The following is a 23,856-nucleotide window of genomic DNA, read 5'->3' as shown; positions in this document are numbered from 1 at the left end:
GCCGAAAGATACTGATATCTAGATATCATATTGGTGCAGGAGCGTGATGATTGTTGCTCCATTAATTGGTTATACCTCGAAGAATTTCCAATGTAATACTGTTTAGTTCCAGAGCAGATAAATATTCGGGTTCATCGGTGCCGCAAAAATAGTAACGAGTTGTAAATTGTACCTGTAGTATTCCATGGACCCAGCGCCGATGACCAACATTCTTCTTAAATAACCACGTGCGACTTCTGCTTCAACAGTAACAGAAAAGTTGTCGCTTTCTCGCTTCGTTCGTTTGGGATCAACATCTTTGGGTTTCTCGGAAATGTTTGGATTGTTGCTTTGGTAGCAGTATGCCGGTAGATGGAAGATTGCATTTGAAACGATTAGGGCAGAGCTATTCGGGACAGTACGAAGTAGATTCTCCAAGCAGATATTCAGGCTATTTCGTCTATTCGCGGGGGAACATAATTTCGATGATTATAATTAATCGCTCGCCATAATACATATATCATTATTCGAATTCCGACGAGAGGAGAAGCGAGGCGAAACGAGGAGTATTCCTGGCCGAGCGGACGAACGGTCTAGCGTTCTTGTTAGCGTGCTCGGCCCGGCTGATCATCATACCAGTACGCTCCACGTGACCGTTGTTAAGACGATAACGGTATACATATCTGTAGTTAACAGTCCTGCGGTTATCGTGTACTTAACAATCCGGGCTCATTGCCGGCTTATCGCTTCATTCGAATGCGAATACGGTGTGACCCGGTGTTGCCGCCTCCGCCGTTTCCGGTCATGGCGTCCATTGCCGAATAAAAACGCTGAAATCAAACAGGCGACAATGGATAGGTATACATATTCGGTGATCGCGTGATACAGTGATACCAGCGACCAACGCAAGTGTTATGTCGGCTCGCGAAACGCGTCAATCTTTCGAGCTACGATATCTGAAAGAAAGTCTTCGAGCATCTTTTAAAACGGTATAACTTTTTTCGAATTGTACGAAATTACTTGTATTTATATGCGATGCCAAGGGGACTAGTTCACTGGACAACGATAAAAACTTCTTTAAAAAATTCCAACTGATTATTCGCCACTTCATCTAATTTAATTTTTAAAAAGATCGCTTAGATACGGTTCCTTTAAATTCTTAATAACATTTTTGTCGAATTCAGAAAATATGAATCTGTTCGAAAAGGTATTTGAACACTTTCGCTAGCCACTGTACGTTGAACTCTAAATAAAGTTGTGCAGCTTAATGCGACGTGCAGTACACGTTACAGGAAACTTTTTAATTTGTTCGAAACTCGAAGTCGCTTCGCCAAATTGCACTCGCCACTTCGTCTTGCACAATGTTTGCACAGCTGTTCATTAAAATTGTGTTGCCGCGACCGGGACGGCGACGGCGACGGCGACGGCGGCCGCGGCCGCGACCACCGCCACTCGATGCGAAGCCATCGAAAACTCGAAATCCCAAAGAAACTTGGAATTTTTCGAGCAAACTGATTCAGTGGTTCGTGAAATGTCGTGGTTGCGGGAAATACGCTTTGAAGTATTCGGAGTACCGTGAAGCACGCCTCTGGGAGCATGCTCGAGACGTTCGTGACTTCGCGGATCTTGCTCGAATTGAACTTGAAACTTGGAGGAAATATTTTGAAGGCATCGAGCTTCGGCAAAACGTCGGAGACTATGAGAGAGAGTTCCCTGGCAAAATCTCTCCTCTGGAGTGCTTGAAAAATCGTCGAGAAAACGACTTTGTAGTTTCGAAGTCTTTAATGAGACGAAACCTCCAACTTCGATTAACCGAGCTACCGATGCTTGGCCTGCCACAACCGAAACACGTTCGAATCTCCATTTTCTTTCGCCACTGTCCAAGCATGAGGATTCGTTTCAATCCTTTGTGGCCGTATTAAGTTTACGCATAGCTGTTGTATTGGTCGGAATTAATTTAAATTGGACCAAGAGTAATAAATAATTTGCAAGATTAAGTGAGTAGCACACAAAAAAAAGATAAATGAACCGCTTTGGCGGTTGAGAGTAGACACATACGATGGCAAAGGGTTCGCGTTCCGATGATCGGTTCGGATAACAGAGGTTCTACTTTGATTTTAAGGAAAGCGGAGGTTGACGCAAGGCACTCAGAGTGCTAATAAGACAGAGGATGTTCCATCTACGCGAGATCAATCGATACCCATCGCGTTCCCGCACAGAAACGGGTTTCCGAACGCAACTGTTCGCCGTTTCGCGCGTCGTTAATTTCACTCAACCTGCGCGCAACTGCACACGTGCACGCCGTTAAGTGTTGCTCGGGTTCCACTCCTGTGAACCGGTATAGCGGCAGGATGCACTTGAAGTTCAAGTGCATGAGCGAACATTCTCTCTCCTTGGACGGCTCTAAGCGGCGCGCCTGCAGAGGCAGAGGCAGAGGCAGAGACAGAGGCAGAGGCAGAGGTAGCGGCAGCGGCAGCGGTCGCGGAATGAAACTATTAAACGTTCTCCGTCTAGCAGGTACGCGAAGGAATTCATCGACATCGACACATCCACTTCGACGTCGATGCGATCGTGTTTCAATGGTGTTCGTCGCGCGCCTTCCTTATCCTTTCAAAGTCAAGTTTATCGTTCAATTTCATTGCGTAACACGCGGACGCGGGAGCTGATCGAGATCGAGATCGAGATCGAGAACGCGACGCGGAATTGTCCATTACGCGCACAGCTTCTTAATCAGGTGTTTCTCGAAGCGTTCCCAACCGCGAACCGGATATCGCTGTTATGCGATACGCGCGACAGGTCCTCGATTAGCTTAATTTTGAAAATTCAATTGGCGCGTTTCCGCTGTTTGTAACGGAACGCGACATCCGCTTCCTATCGAGACGAAGGGGATTGATCCTGGTTATCTTTCTTTACGAATCGTTCGGGAATAAACCAGCACTGTTTTCACCGTCTGTAAAACGCTATAATATCTTTTCTCAAAGAAGTAAACGACTTTATTTTATCCTGTTAAATATCATCGATTTCGAAAGTTATACGACAAGCTCCGCACGATTGTTCCCGATCATCCCGACTATGAACTCGATCAGGCCGAATCCAGAAAGAGGATTTTCAAATCGAATCGATTCGGTACTTACGGAATTTCCCTCTTTCGTTCAACTTCCTTCTGGGCCGTCCTCTTAATTACGAACCAGCAATCTTACGGTTCTATAGGAGTCAGCTTTTTCGGCATTCCTCCTCCTTCGGGCTGCCGAGTTACTCCGTTCCCCGGCCCGCTCGTTCGCTTAATCACAATCCGGCGATCCGGAGGGCATAGAATTTCGTAGGTTTAACATTTCTGCTATTCGGATCCTCCTCGATTTTTTCTTTTCCTCTCCTCTCCTCTCCTTTCCTTTCCTTTCCTTTCCTTTCCTTTTCTTTCTTTTCTTCTCTTTTCTCTTTTTCTTTTTGCCTCGGCCACCACCTCTCGGGCCTTGTCCGGCTATCTTCGCAGAGCAACGCTGTACTCACAATTAGAGCCAGCCTATATCTGTTCACCCGTGAAGAGGAGAGGTTCATTGTACGTCTTTCTCGACGTGTAATACACTAGCGAGCATCGCGCCGGTGCACCGATCCTTCGAGGGAATCGTGTCGACGCGGCGCGGCATAGAGCCGGTCGCATTCCAAGATGAGAGTTGGCAGAGGCGAAGAACTGGAACGACTTCCAATTATCGACAGGCATCTAGCGGGAAATGTGTATGCCGAAGTGGCCCGACGTCGTCGTCCATGTCCATGTCCATGTCGATGTAGACGACGACGTCGACGGCGACATCGATGTCGATGGAGGCGAATCATCGTCGTGTGGAGAACTTGTTTCTTTACCGATGCACCGTGCACTTTCCGGACGATTGATAGACTCTTCCGTGTATAGTGTACAGTATATAGTGTACAGTGTATATTGTATACGGACTCGCGCGCGGCTCTTCCAAGTACGTGCCTCCGTATTTGGAATTTCTTGCGCTTCCGCAACTTGGCAAGAGTAACGAGCGTAACGAGGACGCTAGATAGGGTGGGAGGGAGAGAGGTCGGCGGGGTGAGAGACGGATAAAAAAAATGCGACCAAGAGAGAAGAAGAGCGGAGGGATGTCCCCTCACGGTCAATCGTATATCCTTTCGAGCGAGTCAACGCATGCATTTCCTACTCTAGCCGCATTACGCGGATGCATAGCTGTAAATGAATTTCATTATGATAATCCTTCTTTATTACTCGAGCTGCACATGCGCTGACAAAATGCAATATGCATGAAGCTTCGCGTACGTGTTACTGGCCATTCTAATACATACAACTTTGAGGACGTATAGGGCACCGTTAAGGTTGCCACTGCTTCATCTTCCGACAACGATACCGTCTACGGCTCGTGCCTCGACCGAATCGATCTTTTAGGTGGTCGGAACTTCCGGGATTTAGGCTCGACGGTCGCGCGTCGGTGCTCGTAGGTAGGATTTGCCAGCTTCTGCGCACACAAATCTTCGAATTGCGAGCGAACCCGGTATAACATTCCAAAATATGTGCCTGTAGCAATAATTATGCATTGCGCAAAACATGGTATCCAGTTGCGCCACATACTATATGTATTGCGTAATCTTTTTACATAACACGCAAAAAAAAATCTTTCTGGCAAATCTGTAACTCGGTCGCTTTCTTACGATCTCGTTATAAGTTTTACACAACTTTCATAAGCGTTGCGTAAACTTCGAAGGATCTTATTTGAATCCTTTTGCATCACTTTCACACAAGATGTAACCGTGGGATGCGTTTCTTATCGATACGGAAGGAGAACGCGTGAAACGGGTTAAATAAATACTTGCTTAACGTTTCAGCCGATGCCATTAACCATGTAATAACATACTGCCACAGCCGCAGAGAACGAAAATGATGCCAAATCACGAGAAAATTAATAGCCTGCGGCCAATTTTCACCGCTTACCGTTAAATTGCCTTTTCTAAAACCCTTCGGAGACCGGTAACCTATTGTAATAACAGGCTTTTTAATGACTTTGCCAAACGATGCTCGTCAATTTTCCTTTGGAATAGCTAACGGTCGAAAAGAAATGTACTCCGACTACCAAAGAATTTATTCGAAAACAAATGTTTTATTGATTTCTAATGTTCAAACGCTATTGCTAATTTTTGATTTTGGAGTTCGCGAATTAAATCCGCTTTCTTGCCGATCCGATACATATCATTTGCTGTGGTCATAGCACGCGTGGCGTGACAAGACTCTCTCTGGCCCTCTTGGGGCCAGCTTGTCGAAGCGTGCGACAAGAAACGCTTATCTGTCGCGTGTCTCGGAGACTGCATTCTACTTTTCACGCTGGCGCACTAATGCACCACTTGTGTGCATCGACTTGTTCGCGTAGCCAGCCATATGTAATTTCTTTTCCGCAAGGCTCTTGCGAAATAGTAACATTTAACATCCGTGGAACGAACGCGGCACAGGAAGCAACAGAAACGTTGTCGCGGCTTTTCACCAACGACGCGAAAATCTGATCAGGCAAAATCGAAGGAACATTTTTTTGATAAACTATCAGCAATTTCAAAAGAACATTAATTATTATCGTAACCGATATAACTGCTGAATTAGGGAAGATCGAAGCGTTGAAAATCTGACGTATCACAAGTTTCATTGTTGCACCTGCTCGTTGCATCTGCCAGCTTTATTTTCCGTCGCTAGTCAATGGAGAGCATAGTGGAATGCGCGCGGCTTTCTAAGGATTAATGGATCCGTGTGCACGTACATTTGCAATAATAAGTTTGTTCAAGCCATTAGGCTCTCAGCACGAAGTGCAGCTCCGCGGTGCACGGTGTGCGCGTTCTCGCGCCCAGTTTCGATTTCAAGTTTCATAATGCCAACGCTCTTGGCTTCGCACTTTTTGCCTCGATCTCCACATCGTCGTACCCTCTTTCTCCGCAGACTTCTTTCCGACCTTCTCTCTACCTCGCTCGACCGTTCGCGGAACCATGCTCTTCTTCTCGCCCGGTAGAAAGCTGAACTTCGCGGTAGATGCAACCGGTTCAACCACTTGCCTCCTCCGGAGTCTCCGAGATTTCACGTTTTTCGTGAGCAACGCTGATCGCTGAAGTATCTGCAACTGTTCATCAATTTCGACATAATCGGTTGCATATCGGTCGTTACGAGCATTGCTATTACAAGCTTATAATACGGTACAAACTATACGGGGTGTCCGAATAATCACTCGCAATCGAGAAACGAGAGATTTCTGAGGTAGTCTCACCGGTTTAGCCGGCCGGTTCGGTGTTGGCGTTGTTATTTGATAATGGTGGGTCGCTGTTATCGTAGCGGCAAGTTCGGGGCGCAGCGTTGTTAGCCGAGGTAAGAGCATGAGACCGCGAGTCGACTTAATGCACAAGAGCGAAGTGTCACGGTCAGCGGACGTGTTTCGAAAATTCAATCGCAGCGGTGGAAGAATGTACTAGTTGCGTTCGGTATGCAAACGAGCAGGAAACCAAACAACGTTCACGGCTGGTAAATGTCACCGGACGAGATTTACACGCGTAGGTCATGCGTGCTACGGAATGAATCACGCGCGATTACGGAAAACTCGTTTCTTCGAGCACTTCGTCGGGGCCCGAGACCCGGTGCTCGGCAAGTCTAATTCCCGTTTACCAACGTCGACTACCGAACCATTGCACTCGGCGAATTGCGAATTGAGCGTAACTTGCGACCTACACTATTCCGTCATCGTAGACCTCCTTCATCGTATTTTCCAATCAAGTGTACTTATTATCGCGCATCGTTGTCGAGAGCTAACGCTATTTTGCTCCGGATAGATTTACGGCTCTAGTATTTCCTCCGCTCTCGCGCCATCATCTTCCTACAAGTATTAAGAGCAGCTTCGAAAAGACCCGAAGGGGATCCGAGACCAAACTTTGTAGAAACGATCACGGGCATAGATAAAGCATTCGTTTAGCCATTACTTTAGCTTGGTAATCAAAGAATTGTGTCCCTAGACTCGTCACATAAAATGGTGTTATATAAAATAAAGTCGAATGGCTGAGAAACAATCGGAACAATAGCGCTCTCTTTGAAAAATAAACGCGTGGATTACGCGACCCCGCATAGACACCGGGGCGAGAGCACGCGGTGTCGAAATCCTCTTTTTTACGGCCACCGCAGCAGCACTTTGCACTTTAAATGTTAAGTTAAGTTTCATTCGGATTAACTGGTATTCCGAAGTTAAGCGACTGCGGCCACGTACAAGGAGGCAAACGAACTAATTGACGTATGCTCTGCCAGGATCGCCTCCGCGTTCATATTTCCAGGAAAACTTGACTTTTGTTCGCCGTCGCGAGAAACGCGTTTCCCGGTTCCCTTTGTATCGAATCAAAATTGCTTTTACACCGCTATTGCAGTTTTTTTTAAAACGCTCCCAGCTCGTTTTTTCCCCCAATGAATTCGCATCGTTTTATCATTTTACACACCGATTGTTAGCCGTGGTTCAATAAAACGATTTCTCTTTGAATAAAAGGATTTCTCTTTTGATAAAAAGATTTTGCTTTGAATGAAAAAGTTTTACAATCGTCGCGTCGCGCCGAGCCGCGCCGTTTAACTGAAAATTTTGTCGCGCGAGGCTCGCTGCTACGGTTAATCCCGCTATAGAAATCCTACGGTGGAAAATGTCATCGGTGTTTCACAGACATCGCAACGACCTTCGATTAAACTTTCTCCTTTTCCACCCTTTAGCTAACGAAGTAGAGCGCGACGAAACGACCCGTGTCAGTCTTTATTAATTTGTTTAATCGCGTCCTCGAGCAACGGAAGTCAACTTTGAAATTATACGGCTGGGTTCGGAATGCGGAAAGTGCGGATTCGATCGAGAGGCGCGTCGACGACCGAATCAGTTATGAACTGTTGAGAGTACCTACCCGAACTACCCACTATCTACCCATTATCATCAAATTGATTACGATTCGTTGTGTCTGAATTTTTATTCGCTGAACCGAATCTAAAACTCAAGCTTCGCAAACTACAATAATTCGAATGAAACGTTTCTTTCTCGCAAAGTTCTGTTGCTTCCTCCGTAAGATCTGACATAACAGAGACCGGTCGGGGAATTAGTGCAGCGCGAACAACAGTTAAAACAACGCGAGTTCTATTGTGCACTCGTATTTCGTATCGATTTCCATAAAGCCTTCTCCGCGCCTCGCCGCGCCGCGCCGCGCCGAGTCGGGCCGAGCCGAGCCGGGCCGAGCGGCGCGCCGTTCATTGTGCTCTACGATTTCCGGCGGTTGACAATTGCAACGACTTGATAGACTGCGGTATAAATTTGGTGGGAATATCTGTAGTCTAGATGCATGCGTACGATACCGGCGAGCAACGATATTTCGTGCGCCTTTACAGGCGGATCAATTTCGTAGTTTTCTTCGGTCGCTTAAACTCTGAATAGCGCGAGGACAAACCGGCTATACATATAGTAAACCGGCGGGAGAGGCCGTTATCACGGAGAAATGGCTGGGGACCGACGTCGACGTAAATTTCGGGATCGTCTTTTTATTAGCGAGATCGGTCGGGGTCGTCGGGATCGGAATCGGCAGGGCGCATAGGGTTCGGCATTATTAGCCGGTTAATTGCCGGCTATTAATTTAAGTGGCTGTGTCAATGGTTATAGCTGCAAGCACGCTAAGAGGTTCATCCTAATATTGGCGTAGGCCGCTGTCACCCGGCCGGGCCCTGTATTGCCGCTACGCGCATGTATCTCCTGTATACCGCTAGTATCCTCTAACTGCATCAATGCTTTACCATAATTACTATAATTACCTAGTGTCCAGAACCAGAATTGATAAGCAGCGAAATTAAGCGCTTCGCCGCGTCACGAGACACGGGACACGGGACACGGGACTCGGGACTCGAGACCGTGTGTTTAATGAATCCTCGCGGTCTGACCACGTGTCCGTTTCTCGGCCCCGAAACACAACGCAGCTGCAATAACTTTTCATATTACCACCTTGCTTTTTCCTCTGGTTCCGAGTGGAATAATTAGCTCTCAAAAATGGTTTTTCGTAGCTTATCCGTTCTCGCTCTCGCTCTCGCCCTCGTTCCCGTTTCACGCTTCGATTTGGTGGCCAAACTCGCGCGCAGAGTACAAATCACGGTACAAAACCGTAAGGATGGGCAGCATGTCGGTAAACACCGAATGCGATTATGGCAGGAGGCATAGTTCCAGATGGGCCAGTTTGGCAAACGACGGGAGAGCTCGGTAAAACGCGAGCAATCGAATAACTAACGGAGACGAATATTTTCGCGCGTTTGACCCAGAAGGCTATTAAATTAACATACCGCCCGACTTCGCTCCGAATTCGCTATATCTCTTCCGGCGAGGCGACGGTAAGTCAAGTTGCATTACTGGAACGGAAAGTCGCATGTTACTTCGACAGGATTCATCGACACACATACACACACCTGCCTGCCTGCCTGCGGAAAGTCACTCGTTGACAGAGTCGAATGCTCGCAACTTCGCGATTCGCATACTAATTACCGAATCTTTATGCGTTTGTAGAACGTGCAAATACTTCCCAACCAAACCAATTCAAAACGACGTTTTAACCGATGAACCAAATTTTTATTTTCTTCGACTCTAACGATATTTGTTGCAACTAAAGCACTAAGGCCTGTTCTCGATACCGCGCAAACGAAGCAAACGAAGCAAACGGCAGGAAAAGATTATAGCTCGTGGAAAAGCGTGCTAACGTTCCAATCGATTGCTGGAATCGAATAACATTCGCTAACTTTGAATATTCGGCATCGTTGCATCAAATTCCCAATGCTGTCGAACCGGTTGATTTTTCCTTCGTTCGTTCGTTCGATTCTACGATAACGGACGCGATCGAAGCCGCGCAGCAGGTGACACACGCTCGAACTCTTCGATTTTGTATTATCGAGCGAAAGTGCGGGCACAAAACGGCTAAAATTGTGTCCCGGCAGGATATGTACACGGGTATATGTACGCGTGTATGCCAAAACTCGTCGATGCGGTCCCGGGGCAAGGGAAGAGTGCCGTAGAGACAGACGCGTGGGACGGGCGAGGGGCGAGGGGCGGGAGTGAGGGGGCCAGCGGAAATATCAGTTTTTGCTCAGGGCACGGATCTCATGGAAAAGAAATGGAATTTTGCCAAGGCTGAGCCGCGATAGAAATGCCACCGTCTATTTTCTTCTGCAGTGAATGGCACTCGGCACCGGCACCGGCACTCGGCACTCGGCACTCGGCACTCGGCACTCTGCACCTACACGCCGCGCCGTGCCGCGCCTCTACACTCTGTTTCCCTTTTTGCAGGCATCGCATTAAACCTTCCTAATGCCACTTCAGAAAGCGTGGAGGAGGAAGACAGAAAAAACCACGTCCGATAAATCGATCGCGTTGAAATTTCTCAGGGGAGGACCGGGGCCCAGCCCGCGACTCTACCTACGCTCGCTGTACGCGGTGTATAATGTACAATGTACGGAAACGGAGCGTCGGCGCGCACAAAACGTGAGAGGAAAAGGTTATCGATACCAAGTGTTCGCCGGCTACAATCGAGTAGTAGTAGTCTCTGTCACGCAGCGTTCCAAACAATCCGAGCAGGTTTGCTAAGAGCGAATCGAGGCGGCGAACACGGCCGCCAAAATTGTTCGACTTTAATGGCCGGATCGCAGAGGAAAGTCGTCAAACATCGAACACCACTTTGTCTCGCGTTGTTATTTCACTCTCGAGTTATTAATGTGAAGTTAACGTTCTCGTAGTTTATTTATGACGCGGGTATATTAGGTAACGACAGACGTCTCTTAACTGGAGGTGACTGCGTCCCATTGACCCAACCGCGCTTGCAAAAGTAAGTCATCGGTGCGCGCAACAACTGAGAAACATTCAATTTGAAACCTACTCTTTCCTTCCGAGGTGTGCAATCTTTCTTTACGCTAGTTTTTCTGGTGTATCGTTTCAACAGCAAGTCATGAATGACAAAATTGATAATTCCAGCATACCATCGTTTCATCTTCGTCTCGTTCAAATTGTATAACATTGTCGCAAGACTCGAGCGCTGCTGTCGCTTTCGGATTAAAAAAGCGACAACTATGGCGTGGAAATAGCAAAACGATGCGAGACGCGATTGATGAGCCAAACTAGGGCGAAGCGGTTTTTAAGCAGCTCGGAAGTGGCGACTCCAGGTCGGAAGATAAAGAAGGAAACGGAAGGTCAATTAAGATCAATGACGGCGATATGGCCGCGTTAATTGAAAATAGTCGCGAACGCGGCCCGTGATATACGTATTTCTCGGTTGTTAACCAGTATCGGTGGCCGGCAGTTTATATAAGACGGAGCGAATTCTTTGCCGCTAAATGCCCCCTTATTGCAGGGCCAGACACGATTTATGTCGTAAACAATGACCCTGAAGAGGAACTCGAAAGGCTGCGGTACGTGGACGCCGATATCGTAAAGATCCGCACTCTTATCCAATTTTACCTGACCGCTGTAACCACCGACCGGTCGCGGTCGACGCGATTCATTTCGGATGTTCAATTTTTCCAGTTACTAAAATTGAACAGAAACTGAACTGCGGATTTCGTGCGTTTACTATAAGGAAATATGGAAACTAATATGGAAAATTTAATTGAATAAATTGTAATTTCATGGCATTGACAATTGACGGGAACTATATTGGTATTTCGCCAAAAGACCTGCGGTCCGATCGCGACGAGAAATGAACCGTGTTAAACGAATGTACCATTTCCTCTAAGCTATTCTTACTTTTTCGAAGCGATTTGTTTGGAGGAGCGATGAGAAATCGCTCTTTAGTCGAGGAAAATGATCGCATCGAACGCGTTTCATGCTATAATCGAAAGAAAACGCTGATCGATCTACGGTGCGCGTTTAGCGAATCGAATTGTAAGAAACGACGAGCGAATCAAAATGAATCGAAACGAATCGATGGCAATCCACGCGCGTCAAATCCATGCCGAGGGCGAGGGATATTCAATAAGACTTCTCGTTGTCTGTCAAAACGCTCGAATCCGGCGTCGCGAGGCGACGCGCGCGCGCGGGATCTTGACAATTCTTCTTGAATAGCGAAAACTACGGATTTCTTTGGATCGAGTTATATTATACGGCATCCGAGGAATTAGATCGACTTCGATTGGCTTCAACCTCCTCCTCCTCCTCCTCCTCCATGTGTCAATATGAATCGGATAACTGCCAAAGATTTATTTCATGGAGACTCCATTAAATCGGGAAAATCAAATTGAGAGGCCGCGCGCGACTGCTTCGATGGAATCTTTCTGTTTCAAATAACCAACTACGTAACCTGTCGATCGACCGATTCGTCCGTTCCATAGATTTACAGAAGAACGTTTAGCAACGGACCGATGAAATTGGCTTGACAAAGATTTTGTCACGGTCGAAAATAACGCCGCGCGGGTGTTCTCTCAAGTTGATGTCGCGAGCCACGAGAGTAGCAGCTGTCGTCGACCAGTTCGCCGGATATCGTCGAGGTTGCTTTATTATTCGCGCGACGAAATCGGCCGAGCTCGACTTCGATCCTCTAAGTACACAGTAATCCTTTGACACTTTACAAATGAGACCTCGCGTGGTAACCCGTTTCTTCGTTTTTCCAAATCTTTGCCGACGCGATTATCGATTATCGATTATCGATTATCGATTCTCGATATTCGCTCGTGCGTGTCCGCTCTCTGCGGAGAATTACGGAATCCTGCATTCGCTGTTTGACCGTAGGATTGACTCGGTAGCAGCGACGTGGCACTAAAAGAGCTCCACGGTAAATCACTTGAGCAAATTCCTTGTAAAGCAGCAAGTGCGGCGCGATATTTGAAAGGATTACGTCCAGGGCGCAACAATGACCAAAAAGGATTTGGCGACCTACCGTGCGATACACTTTTTTTCCTCGACCAACGCACCGATATATCGTTTAAGTTCCTGTATATGTATCTGCACAGCAGTTCGTCCGACCAATGTCCCAAAAATCTTTTCAAAATCTGAGAACAATTGATAATAAATGATAAATGTAGTTTAAGTAAGCTTAAAATTCAAGCCTCGCCCAAAAAATATTTTTCTAATTCTATTGATTTTTTAATTGCGCCGGGTAACGGGTTAAGAGGTGCACTTTACGGCGCGGGAAAGACACCTTGCGACGCGCTCTAGTTAATTGCGAGCCGTCTTCGGGGCCGGAGCGACACTCGTTCCTGTCAGATTTTGGCTTATTTTCAAACGAGAAATCCGTCTCCTGTTGCAGGTGCGCGCGAAGACGACAGCGACGAGAGGAGAGACGTGGATCCGTTTTTCAGACCTGTAGCTTTTGATATTCCTGACCCGGACGAGGAGATGTCCCTGATCTACAAACACATGTACAGATGGTACTCGCGCATGAAAGGTACGTAACACGGAAGTCTGTCGAGTTGTTCGGTTAAGTAACTGTGACAAACATCGTTTTCTTGATAGCGTTATTTACGAATCGTGACTCTAGGACTCGTATCGCTGTACCTCTATGTAAAATCAAAATTGTCCGCGTTCATCGCAATCCCACAGATTCGTTTCTTTTTGGATCGATTTCGATAAGTTACAACAAATGTAGCAGGGTTTTTTCATTCTTTTTACCTTAGTTCGTGAAAAGTGTTAGCTTTTAATTTTCACGCGACATTTTTTGTACGAATTATAACAATGGTTAGGGTCCTTGCCATTACATATATCGGGTCCAACGCCGATCGGCTGATTTTCTGGCAGAGGCGGAGGTCCGTCCCGCCGCTAAATGTTCATCGAGGATCGCAGGGTGCCACATCAGGGAAGCGCTCCTTGTTAGAGTCGAGCGGCGGACAACAAAGGTCTCGTAACAGATCGGCTCGGTCCGTTCGCGAGCGGCGCACGGTTCAACAATCGCAAACATAAAATTACACGGACCCGCGGACAACCGCGCTCGCGTTCCGCTTACGCGCGGTCCGCAACTTCCGGTACACCGTGCACCATCCGAGCACCGCGAACAAATACCGCGGGCGTACAGTCGCCGGCCGGCCGATTGTTGCTCCTCGCGACGCGCCATTTTCCTCGAGTCCTTGGAATTTCGCACGTTTTATCGCGGGCCTCGCCGCTTCGGAATCTTCGGAATAAGGTCGGCCTGAACGCTCGTCCGTCGGCCAAATTGCCGGCAAAGAAAATCGGTCGGTCGTGAAGCGAGAGTTACCTAAACGGGTAATAACGATGGTCCGACCCCTCTCGCTCGTAAGCAACGATGGAAGAACCAGTTTCGACACACGAACCAACCCGGCCATTCGTAACCTGGCGCCTCGAGTCTGTTGCGCCTTCGGAAATTCGCGCGCCGCGATATTTCTGCGGGCTGCATTTCGAGGACAGATGTACGAGAACCTGGCCCCGACGCTCGAACACATTCGTTATAACCGTGGAACTATGGACGGGTGGGGGGGGGGTTCCTCCGGCCTAGGATCCATCCATCGTTTCGACCATGCGATCACCGTAACGAATAGTCGCGACGCGATAGTAACTCTCCGAACCGCTCGAGAAAAATTCGGCCAAATCTCGACGCGTTACAGCCCCGTCCGCGCAACGCTCGTCCAACCCGGTTAAAGTGTTCCAACGTGTTCCCTTCTTAAGTGAATACGATAAACCGCTTGCGCGGTGTCGTAAAAAATTCAAGCATTCGGTTGGCTTTCCAGAAACTTTTGACTACCTTTAACCACAATATCTCTTTCTTTGCGGTAAACTTTGCGAGAAAGTAAAGGCGAAGCGAGACAGGATTACGGAAAGAATGTTTTCACGTCCACGCGTTTTACGAGCAGGAGAACGTTGCGAATCTACATATACATATAGCCTAATACGATACAAACGCATTCATTTATGCAATTATGTATAATCTGCCCTGAAATCTGTCATTTCAAGGCATCTGCCAATACTTATTCACTTTACAATTCTTTCCGTGTTCTATAGCGTTTTATACAGTATATAAAATACGGTGTCTTATAACAGCAATTTTTATTCATCGGTTTGAACGATAAATAGTTGTTTTCTATGAATTGTGTGTGAAACTCGTAATTAAACGGTCGAACAATGCTGCGCGGCGATTATTGGCGCAATAAATGTAGTGGTCGAAGAGGAGCGCTCGCGCGCGCAATCAAAGATACAAGAAACAAAGAGAGAGCAGAGGGCGATCGACGATCGTAGAGTATCGGTCGAGCGACCGATAAGACAAGAGGGAGGGAGAGAGAGTCCTAAACGTGCCTCGTTGAATCGACGCAATTATAGAATTACATGAACGATAAAGAAAACGAAGAAGTCGGCTCGGGAGATATACCAATGAAAGTAATTAACGGCTAATTAATTAAATGGCTCCGTTCGAGTTGAAACCGAGGAGAGGACACCCCTCTGCTTTCCTTTGTCCAGTCCTCGTTTTTTCCTTCCGTCGCTTCCGTAACGGAAAATTGATTTTACAGTGTTCGACGCGAGCACCTGCGATTCGTTGGCAGTTGCACGCGCCTCTCTTCTGCTCGCGTTCGCGCTCGCGTTCGCGTTCGCCGAGCAATTTCATGAATACATCTGCGTATCGTTGCAATGAGTTTTCTGCGAGCAACGAAAACAAAGGGGGAAAGACAAAGGCGGCGGAGGAAACGAACGCGGACCAAGGGAAGATCGGACGGAGAAAAGAAAAAAAAGGCCGAGCAGGGAAACGCCGAAGGAGAAGCGAGGAAAAACTGTGGCAACGACGCGCGGGATGGGGCAAGAGATTGATGACGTTATGGCGTGGAATTTGCAATGAACCAGAGTCGAAGCGGCGTCGCGTTCTCAGAAATGCGCGGACGTGAAATAAACGTTGGCCAAAAGTCGCCCGGGTACATGTCTCGTTTTAATATGGTATTATCGACTCCCGGCAGAAAACGAGTGAACGGCGCCGCGGCGCGACGGTGCGTCGTGCGTGCAACTGGAATTTCGCGCATCCCGAATCTGATATGTATTTATTTTTTTGCTCCCCTTTCCTTCCCTTCCCTTCCCTTCCCTTCCCTTCCCCTGGTCCGCGAATGAGATTCTTTGGTTGCTTCAACCGTTTCGCGTTGTTGAATTGCGTAGTCGTTTCTACGCACGGCGTTCGCGTAGAAATGCGGAGACTGGTATCGATTTCCGTGATTACAGTCGCGGCAGTTATCGCCGGTCAAATTTCGCCCGATAGTCGATCCGCTAAATTTCCTTAGAACCCGCGGTGAACGTTTCGAGATCGAATCTGGTTTTTGTTCGAGCGCGTTGGTCGTCTCTTGATCGCGCCTTTAACTCTAATATAATACTACCATGATCTAGCAGCGACCGACGAGTGTCGTCTCATAACGTTGCGAATCGAATAGCAGCAGACGTTCTTCTACATATTTTTTTGTATGCGAATCGAGCCAGCGAGCCAGCCTGTTTGGTATTTTTCGATAGAACCCATTTCCCGAGCAGCTTTCGCGGGGCGCATCCCGCGTAGACTCATCGCCGGATCGCGGAGCGTTTCCGTTTTCGAGCGAAAAATTTGGCCGTTCTTTAAAATCAGGCGCTGCTTCTTTCCTCGGCAACAACCAGACAACTTTTTAATCCCGGCAGCTCCTCTTCTATTCTGGCAGCCAGCCGATACGTAACGCAGGATTTGAATAACTACTCGCCGAATCGTGCAATCGACGATTACCGAAAATTGCCGCCCATTCTCCGCGATTCTGCCTGCTCCAAATAATGAAGTACACGATCGACCCGCGCAATCATACCGTTTTTTTCTTCCCCCTCCCCTGTTTCTTGTTCCGCTGAACAGCGCCGTTTAAACCGCCTCGTTTAAAGGCCTTTCGGCAGTGAAAGTGTGCGTCGCCTCGCCTCGCCTCCGCGTCGTCGTCGCCGCTCGGATAAAATTCATTATGTGGCGACCGACCTTGGTACCGGTTACCAGAATCGACCTTTGGAAGCAAAACTTTACGGGGCCCGCGCATAGTTGCATTTTGCAAAGGTTTACGCAACCGGGACACGTAACCGAGTATGTAGTCTCCTTTTGCGGGGATCTGCTCGGAAACCGGTACGATATTATTCGAATGTTGCAATGAGAGAAGCTGATCGCGATTCGCGGCCGTACCTCTTCTTCCCGCACCCGATTATCAACGGTCGAGTGGATACACTCGCGAAATTCGGAAATCGATCCTATCACGAACGTTTCAAACCGTCTCACATTATATGTAGTTGCAAAAGGAAACAGCTCGTCGCGTCGCGCCACCAATGGAAAACGATCACAGTCTTTTCATTTATTTGCACGAAAACGATTCGAAATGAGAAGGACACAAGACAAACGTTTTTGTATGAAAGTTAGGATTTTTGTCACGGACGACCCTAAGCTCGCATCGCTGGGCGCCGCATCGGAACTCGAGACAACGGCGTCGGCGGTTCTCCTAATTGATTCAAACTAAAACTACGCGCGATCTTTAGTCGGGAAACGAATCTCGTTGTTAAATCCAGTGTCGGGGCTAGGCAGGTAGAACGAATCGCGTTGCCATTGCCGTTGCCGTTGCCGTTGATTCCGCGGATCGGGGAGTCCTTTCGAAACAAGGATTCCATTCCTATCCGCGCGGCGCGCGTTCCTTTGTCTTTGACATTTCGTACACCAGCCTTGCGCAACGCCATAATATTAGCTTGGAATCAGAGTTCGGAGGTTTCACCTTTTCTTCGCTCGACCCTTCTCCCCGCGCGCGCGGTATTCGATCCGGTCAAGCGTTCGCCGAAACCTTGATTTGTTGCAACGTTCGCGTCGTTTTCGATGCGAGCGCGAACGATACGCCAGCGAGCGATGGAAAGCGTAGATATTTCCTACGTTTCATATCGAGCATATAGAAAAAGTGAAAAATATGTCCGCAACAATGATGTAGTTAGCGGGAGCAAAACACGGGGAGCTATTGACCGTATTCGCGTGAATTTCCCGATGCGTACCATTCGCGAGTATTATCGACGACACGGAAAAATCCCGTAATTCTGTAGCCCGCGATACCGGGTTGATCGATACCGGGCTCTCACTTGTACCCATGATATTTGACGAATGAATTCATGCGTATAATGCCGGACGCCGCCGCACGGCCGCCGCACCGCTGCCGTACCGCCGCCGTACCGCCGCCGCGTATCGTTACATGGAAATGTCACGAATTTTGTGCACACCGTCGAAACATCGACAGAAGCGTTCCGCCGATGATGAACAGCCGCAAAATTTGCCCGAACGAACAAGAAATCCGCCAGAATCGGAACTGTTGTCGTCGGTTGAATAATTTGGTGCCTAGCAGGCGCCATTTTCAGTTACAATTTGGTATTCAGATCCATTCGTTTCGATTAATGGAACTGGTTCTTCAAATTGATTTCCACCTACAGATATATATGTATGTATACATATGTTACACGTACGGCTCGAACACGCGTACCGCGTTCTTTGCAATCGTACCTCCGCTTCCCGTCGCGCCGCGCGACGCGCGCCGCGCGGGCTCGCGGCGCAGTCGAGTCCATCGCCGATATTTCCGGTGTCCTAATAATGTCGAAAAATGTTGCGCGTAGAATTTCACGCGATAACGAGAACGACATTGTTGCAGAGTCCATCGATGCGACGCGCTGTATGCGTTTAATTTCGGTGCACGAGCTCCGGTACTCTCAATCGCTTCGAATTCAAGGGAGACTCTCTCGATCTGTTTTTTTTTCTCAGTCTGGCGTTACGTCTCTTTCATTGAAAGTTACGCGAGGTCAACGCCGATAAAAAAATGAACTTTCTCGGATGGTTTGCATTTCGATAAGCGATCGTTCCTTAAATCGCCGCCTATTTGTTACATGTCCGAGAAAATCTTTCCACGCGACGCTCCCTCCTCCTGTACGAGTCGAACGCAAAATTGTTCGAGACGAACGACCAGGCGGCTGTGCATATTTTCAATTCGATCGATTAGTTCGATATCTATCGACCGTTGAAATAATTCCGAATGAAACGTTTGAAAAATCCGGCGGAAGGAGGATTTGCCGAAATCGAAATGCAAATGTCCGAGGCCGACCAACATTTCGAACGAGTGCTCGCAAAGATGCTGAAAGCGGTGCCAAGGTCTCGTTTTACCGGTTCCCTGATACGCTCGGCTGGCCGGCTGCATCGTTTAATGCGTGTAATTCTTGCGAGAACCGGAGAAAATTATTATACTGTTGCCACAGTCATTGTCTGAAATCAGAAGCAAACATTATCGGAATAATTAATGGCCGCGTAAAAGTACACGTTAATTTGATTCGGCTTTTCGTTGCGCAAGCATCGCGCGAGGTCCTTTCGCTCGAAGCGAACTAAATGTAATGACGAATCTAAATCGATGGACGCGGCGCGTTTGGCAAGTTCTTGCGAGACGTCGCGATGCTCGAATCTCTGGCCTCGTTTCTATAGATACATGTATCGCGCGACGCGATATGGCGTCGATGGGCATTATCGCGTCGCGTCGCGTCGCGTCGCGTCGCGTCGCTCGGAGCGAGCGCAGAGGCGCCGCGCGCCGTGCGAGCGGAAAAGTGAAATCGCGGTCACGAGAAGGGCCTTGGAGCGACACGAAAATCGATCGTCCGGAATATTGGCATAATATCGCCGACGCCGAACCCCCCTCCGCCCATTAAGGCGAGAATAAATATTGAATTTGAATAACGTTGTCGGATCGCGCTGAGATAATAGCGCCGCGAACACGTTAACACGTTCGCGCAAAGTTGCGCGCCGCGTGCTCGGTTGCTCGCTGCCGCGTAAAAATTACGTTGCATCGGCTGCATTTCCGGTTGCCTTCGACAAAAATTCCGCTGCGCGCGCGTTCCGAATTCGCGCTTTGCACGAAATTCGATCGAATTTTTCGGAACAACGAGGCGGAGCTAAGGTTTATTTAATCCAATTCTCGGAGCGTTCGTCGCGTTTCGTTCGACCCGATGGAGAACCAACGATGATCGATAATCGCGTAAATGCAATTCGCGAACAAATTTAGTATTTCGTAATTTTATTCGTCGAAACGAGCAGCTTTTAAGCAGCTTTCAAGCAGCTTTCGTTTCGCTTTTCACAAAAAGTTAACGCTCGAACGAACACGGCGGCAAGTAAAATCGTTTCTATCGAGGATGTAAGTCGTCGTTGTTTCGAAAAAGAAAATGCCACGGCGAACGCTTCGCGGCGGAACCAAGACGAACATTCGAATAAAATAAGAAAATCGATGGCGTCGCTTTTTCACCGACGAGATTACCTTTTATTTCCGTCTGGATAAATATTCGTCGGCACCGGTGCTTCTTGTTGATTTCGCATGGAACAATGAAGCGTGCAAATATTGATGTTTCCGTACGATCCGACGAAACTAACAATTAAATAGACATTCGCGCGAGTTTATTAAAGTAAAGGTTTCGGAAAGTTAAAAACGGCGTATTATTTTCGACACAGTCGTTCGTCGTAAGATCGAAATCCGAACAGGTGCGCGTTCTCCTTATTTTTGACAGGCTTTACCGTATCTCCTCCGAGTAAATATACACGCGTATTCTTGGCCACGAAACAACGGAGGGAAGTTCTTTGAAGTAAAAAAGTTCTGGTGTAATGAAGAAAAGAAAACAAGAAGAAAAGAAATGTCAGCGATCCCGTGCGTCGCTGGTGTGTATCGCGGAACACCGAGATACATAGTTAGTTAATAACGTAATTGCCATTACGGTTTAAAACCCGTTGCCACCTGCCGATAAGTTGACAAATTTGCCGGCGATAAAAAGCGACGCGTCCAGCGGCAAAAAGGCCATCGAGAACGCGCGCTTGACTTCGCGAGCACGCAACTTTGTTTGTCGTTGCTATTACGATATTACCATCTAGCTAAGTGAAAACTAAGCGAGAGCCGGAAAATGTCGATACGTTGGCATCGGGTCGCGCGCAATATCGAATCTATTGTTGCCCAAAGTGATTGGACACCTCCGCTGTAAAGAGCCGCCGTAAAAAGCCGCCGCCTTTTGGGCAGTTCTCCTAGGAAGGAAAGAAATTTCACAGAGGCAACGAAACTCGATGAGAAACAATTACGCGAGCATCGCGACCCGCCGAGGCCTGCTTATCTTTTATTTATTAGTTTGCCATACCTTGGTAGAATTGCATAAATGGGCCACCTTCGATCTACGAACATCTGCACGATTTCGTATGCAGGTAAGTTCTTCGTGCAAGGATTACTGAAATCGGAGCACCGTGTCTCGCTGTGTTGCATTCGCTGCGATAATATAAGAGAAACCGAATCGCCCTTGGGGCTGACATAGAAAAATCACGTTGTTAGGGACATTATTAAGCCATTATGTTACGCCGCTAATAAAGTGGTTCATCCCAACTTTCTATAGCGATGCTATAGGAATAATTACATCGTCTATTTTCACCCGGGTTTTAAATTATGCTTAATGTTCTTGCGGGTCGATGCAAGGCTTTCTCGATATCGTTTTCCTGTCCGCGCGGACACTCCTCCTCCTCCTCCTATAAGCTAACTCGTTCTCGGTTATGCTACTTGCATGCGTATACAAATACATATACACGTACGTACGTGTCTCTACAACGAATCCCTGATTCTTCTAGATCCAGATATTTCAAGAGCAAACAGAATTTCCGCGATCGACTCGATTGTTCTAATCGTCGCATCCTCCTTTTTTTTCCAGATCTCATTCGGGGAATGGTGGACCCTGACATCTTCGAAGGTCCTTTCGTCGAAATCCCCAAAGGAGCGAACACAACCTCTACCACCAAGGTAAGATTTGAACGGCAACGAATTGAGCGAGATCTCGAGCGACCTCGAAACTCGGACAGGCATGCGTCGCGGGTGTAACAATATCACCGGGAACCGGACTGCCTAAACGAAAGCATAAATTTTCCACTCGACGACTCTTACCTAAATAAATCGAATTTCGAAACTCCGTTTTCAGGTGATCGATGGACACGTGGTCGTCATCAACGAGACCACTTACTCTGGTAACGAGGACGGGTTCAAAACTGTGTTGCGCGTCAGCGTCGTCGACGTCAGGCCCCAGGACGAAACGGGCAAGCCCGAAGACATCACGGTGTCCCCGGTTGCCGAAGATACCGACATCCCGAAGAACGAGGTGGAGACCCTCGATGCTTGAAGCACTTGAAATTATCGAAACGACTCTCTCGTCTCATGAAATTGAATCTGAAATCAACGCCTTTTTCGAACGATTTTCCGCTTCTGTCGGAACGTTTAAACACAGCTTATTTTCGTTAAGGTTTCTTCTGCCTGTGTGTGTGTGTCGGTAAACTTCGAGACATTCGCGCGAATCAATCACTGATTCGGATTCAATTTCGACGATCCCTCTACCGTTAATCGACTAACTATCGCGTGTTAATAGAGCCCCGACTATCGTAGCATATTAGAAATGGTCATATATATATATATACATATATTATAGTTGTGTCGAACGCTGTAACAAAGCGACATTGTTATAACTCTTAAAAGTGTTTATTTTACGCGAATAATAATGACGAGCAAGCTGTCTTCCTATGCAGCGTACTCTATAAGATTTATCAACAATACCGTATCTGTGAATCGGAGACAAAACGACGATGCTTCGAGCGTTATATTTTCAACGATTCTATGTCCAATTCGTGTACACTGAAAAGACAAAGTTTGTTCTTAATTGGCTCGAGAGAGAGACTGTGAGAACGCATGCAAGACGTGAACGCGATTGTAAAATATAAGGTAGGTCCTTTTGCCACACGATCACAGATATAGTTGCAGATTGCGCTATCTTTAATATTCGACAGTGATAAGTATTTATAAAAAGAAGTGAGAAGCTCTTCCTATGTTACGAAAAGTAACAACAACTGCTGACAGGTGAATAAGATTTTTCTTCCACTCTCCTCCATCTGGAACCTCCTTTTCCAACTAACGGAGAATCCTGACAGGGATATACATAGCGTGTAACGAAAAAATTTTATACCTACATTTTATTTTGTTTGTACCGTCAACGTATTTCATTTATACCGATAAATCCTCGAAAGGCATTTAGAAGCGCGTCAAATACAGTTCAATATCAGCCGGTCTAAAATATAGATAAACCAATTATAGCTTCCGACTAAGAGAGGATTAAACTGAAAAATAGACTCTATTTTTGTATAACATACGATGTAATTTCTCGCCTGAAAATTATTTTACGACGACAAATTTTAGTGTATCATCATAAATAAATACTGTTGACACAAATCTGCTGTTGTTATTTTCAAGCGACCTGCTTCGCTATTCGAAAGAATCTTTTTGCAATTGTTTTAATTATAAATAGATTGTTCAACTTATCCACGTATCTCTCTAGCTAACCCATTTACGATAAAAAAAAACGGTTAGTGGTCACAAATGTTCAAGGTACAAGCGATAATAAATAATTGTTATGAATAATTTTTCTGTGTCCTTGGCTGCTCAAGTTTATATGCCCCAATTTCGCCAAAATTGATATTTTTACATGACACTCCGTTAGACAGAGGCGACGAGCGATAGCGGGGTCTCTTCCGGAGGAAAGGTGAAGCTCTGCTCGATGTTCGTTCAGCGCCAATTGGCGCGGTGGCAAAACGCTCAAACTGTTAGCCAAAATCGACTGTCGGTAATTTGGCCAATAGTTTGAGCGTTTTGCCACTGTTCCAATTGGCGCTGTACAGACACCGTACAGAGCTTTGCCTTTCCTCCGGAAGAGGCGCCACAGTCGTCCGTATGTAGACAGGTCTTTATACAAATAAATTATTTGATTAAAATATTTCTACTCGAAACTTATAGTTTAATTAAGCTTTTTACATGAAATTATCAGATTAACAAGTCAATTATTCCTGACTGATAAACAAACGTAGGAGAAT

General features: G+C 47.1%; 1 protein-coding gene across 1 annotated transcript in view; it reads left to right on the top strand.

The window, feature by feature from the left end:
• LOC144475617 (icarapin-like) overlaps positions 1–23,218 on the top strand; it is a 34,362-nt gene extending 11,144 nt beyond the window's left edge. Inside the window, exons 2-4 of the mRNA XM_078191675.1 lie at positions 13,255–13,392; positions 21,660–21,748; positions 21,924–23,218. Of these exons, the coding sequence (XP_078047801.1) occupies positions 13,255–13,392; positions 21,660–21,748; positions 21,924–22,121 (425 nt within the window). The 3' untranslated portion in view covers positions 22,122–23,218. The remainder of the gene's footprint in view (positions 1–13,254; positions 13,393–21,659; positions 21,749–21,923) is intronic.
• Positions 23,219–23,856: the final 638 nt, after the last annotated feature.

The sequence above is a fragment of the Augochlora pura genome, chromosome 10 (genome assembly GCF_028453695.1).
Source record: "Augochlora pura isolate Apur16 chromosome 10, APUR_v2.2.1, whole genome shotgun sequence".
Lineage (NCBI taxonomy): Eukaryota > Metazoa > Arthropoda > Insecta > Hymenoptera > Halictidae > Augochlora > Augochlora pura.
Note: the sequence above shows the minus strand (reverse complement) of the source record. Positions and strands in the feature narration are given on the sequence as shown.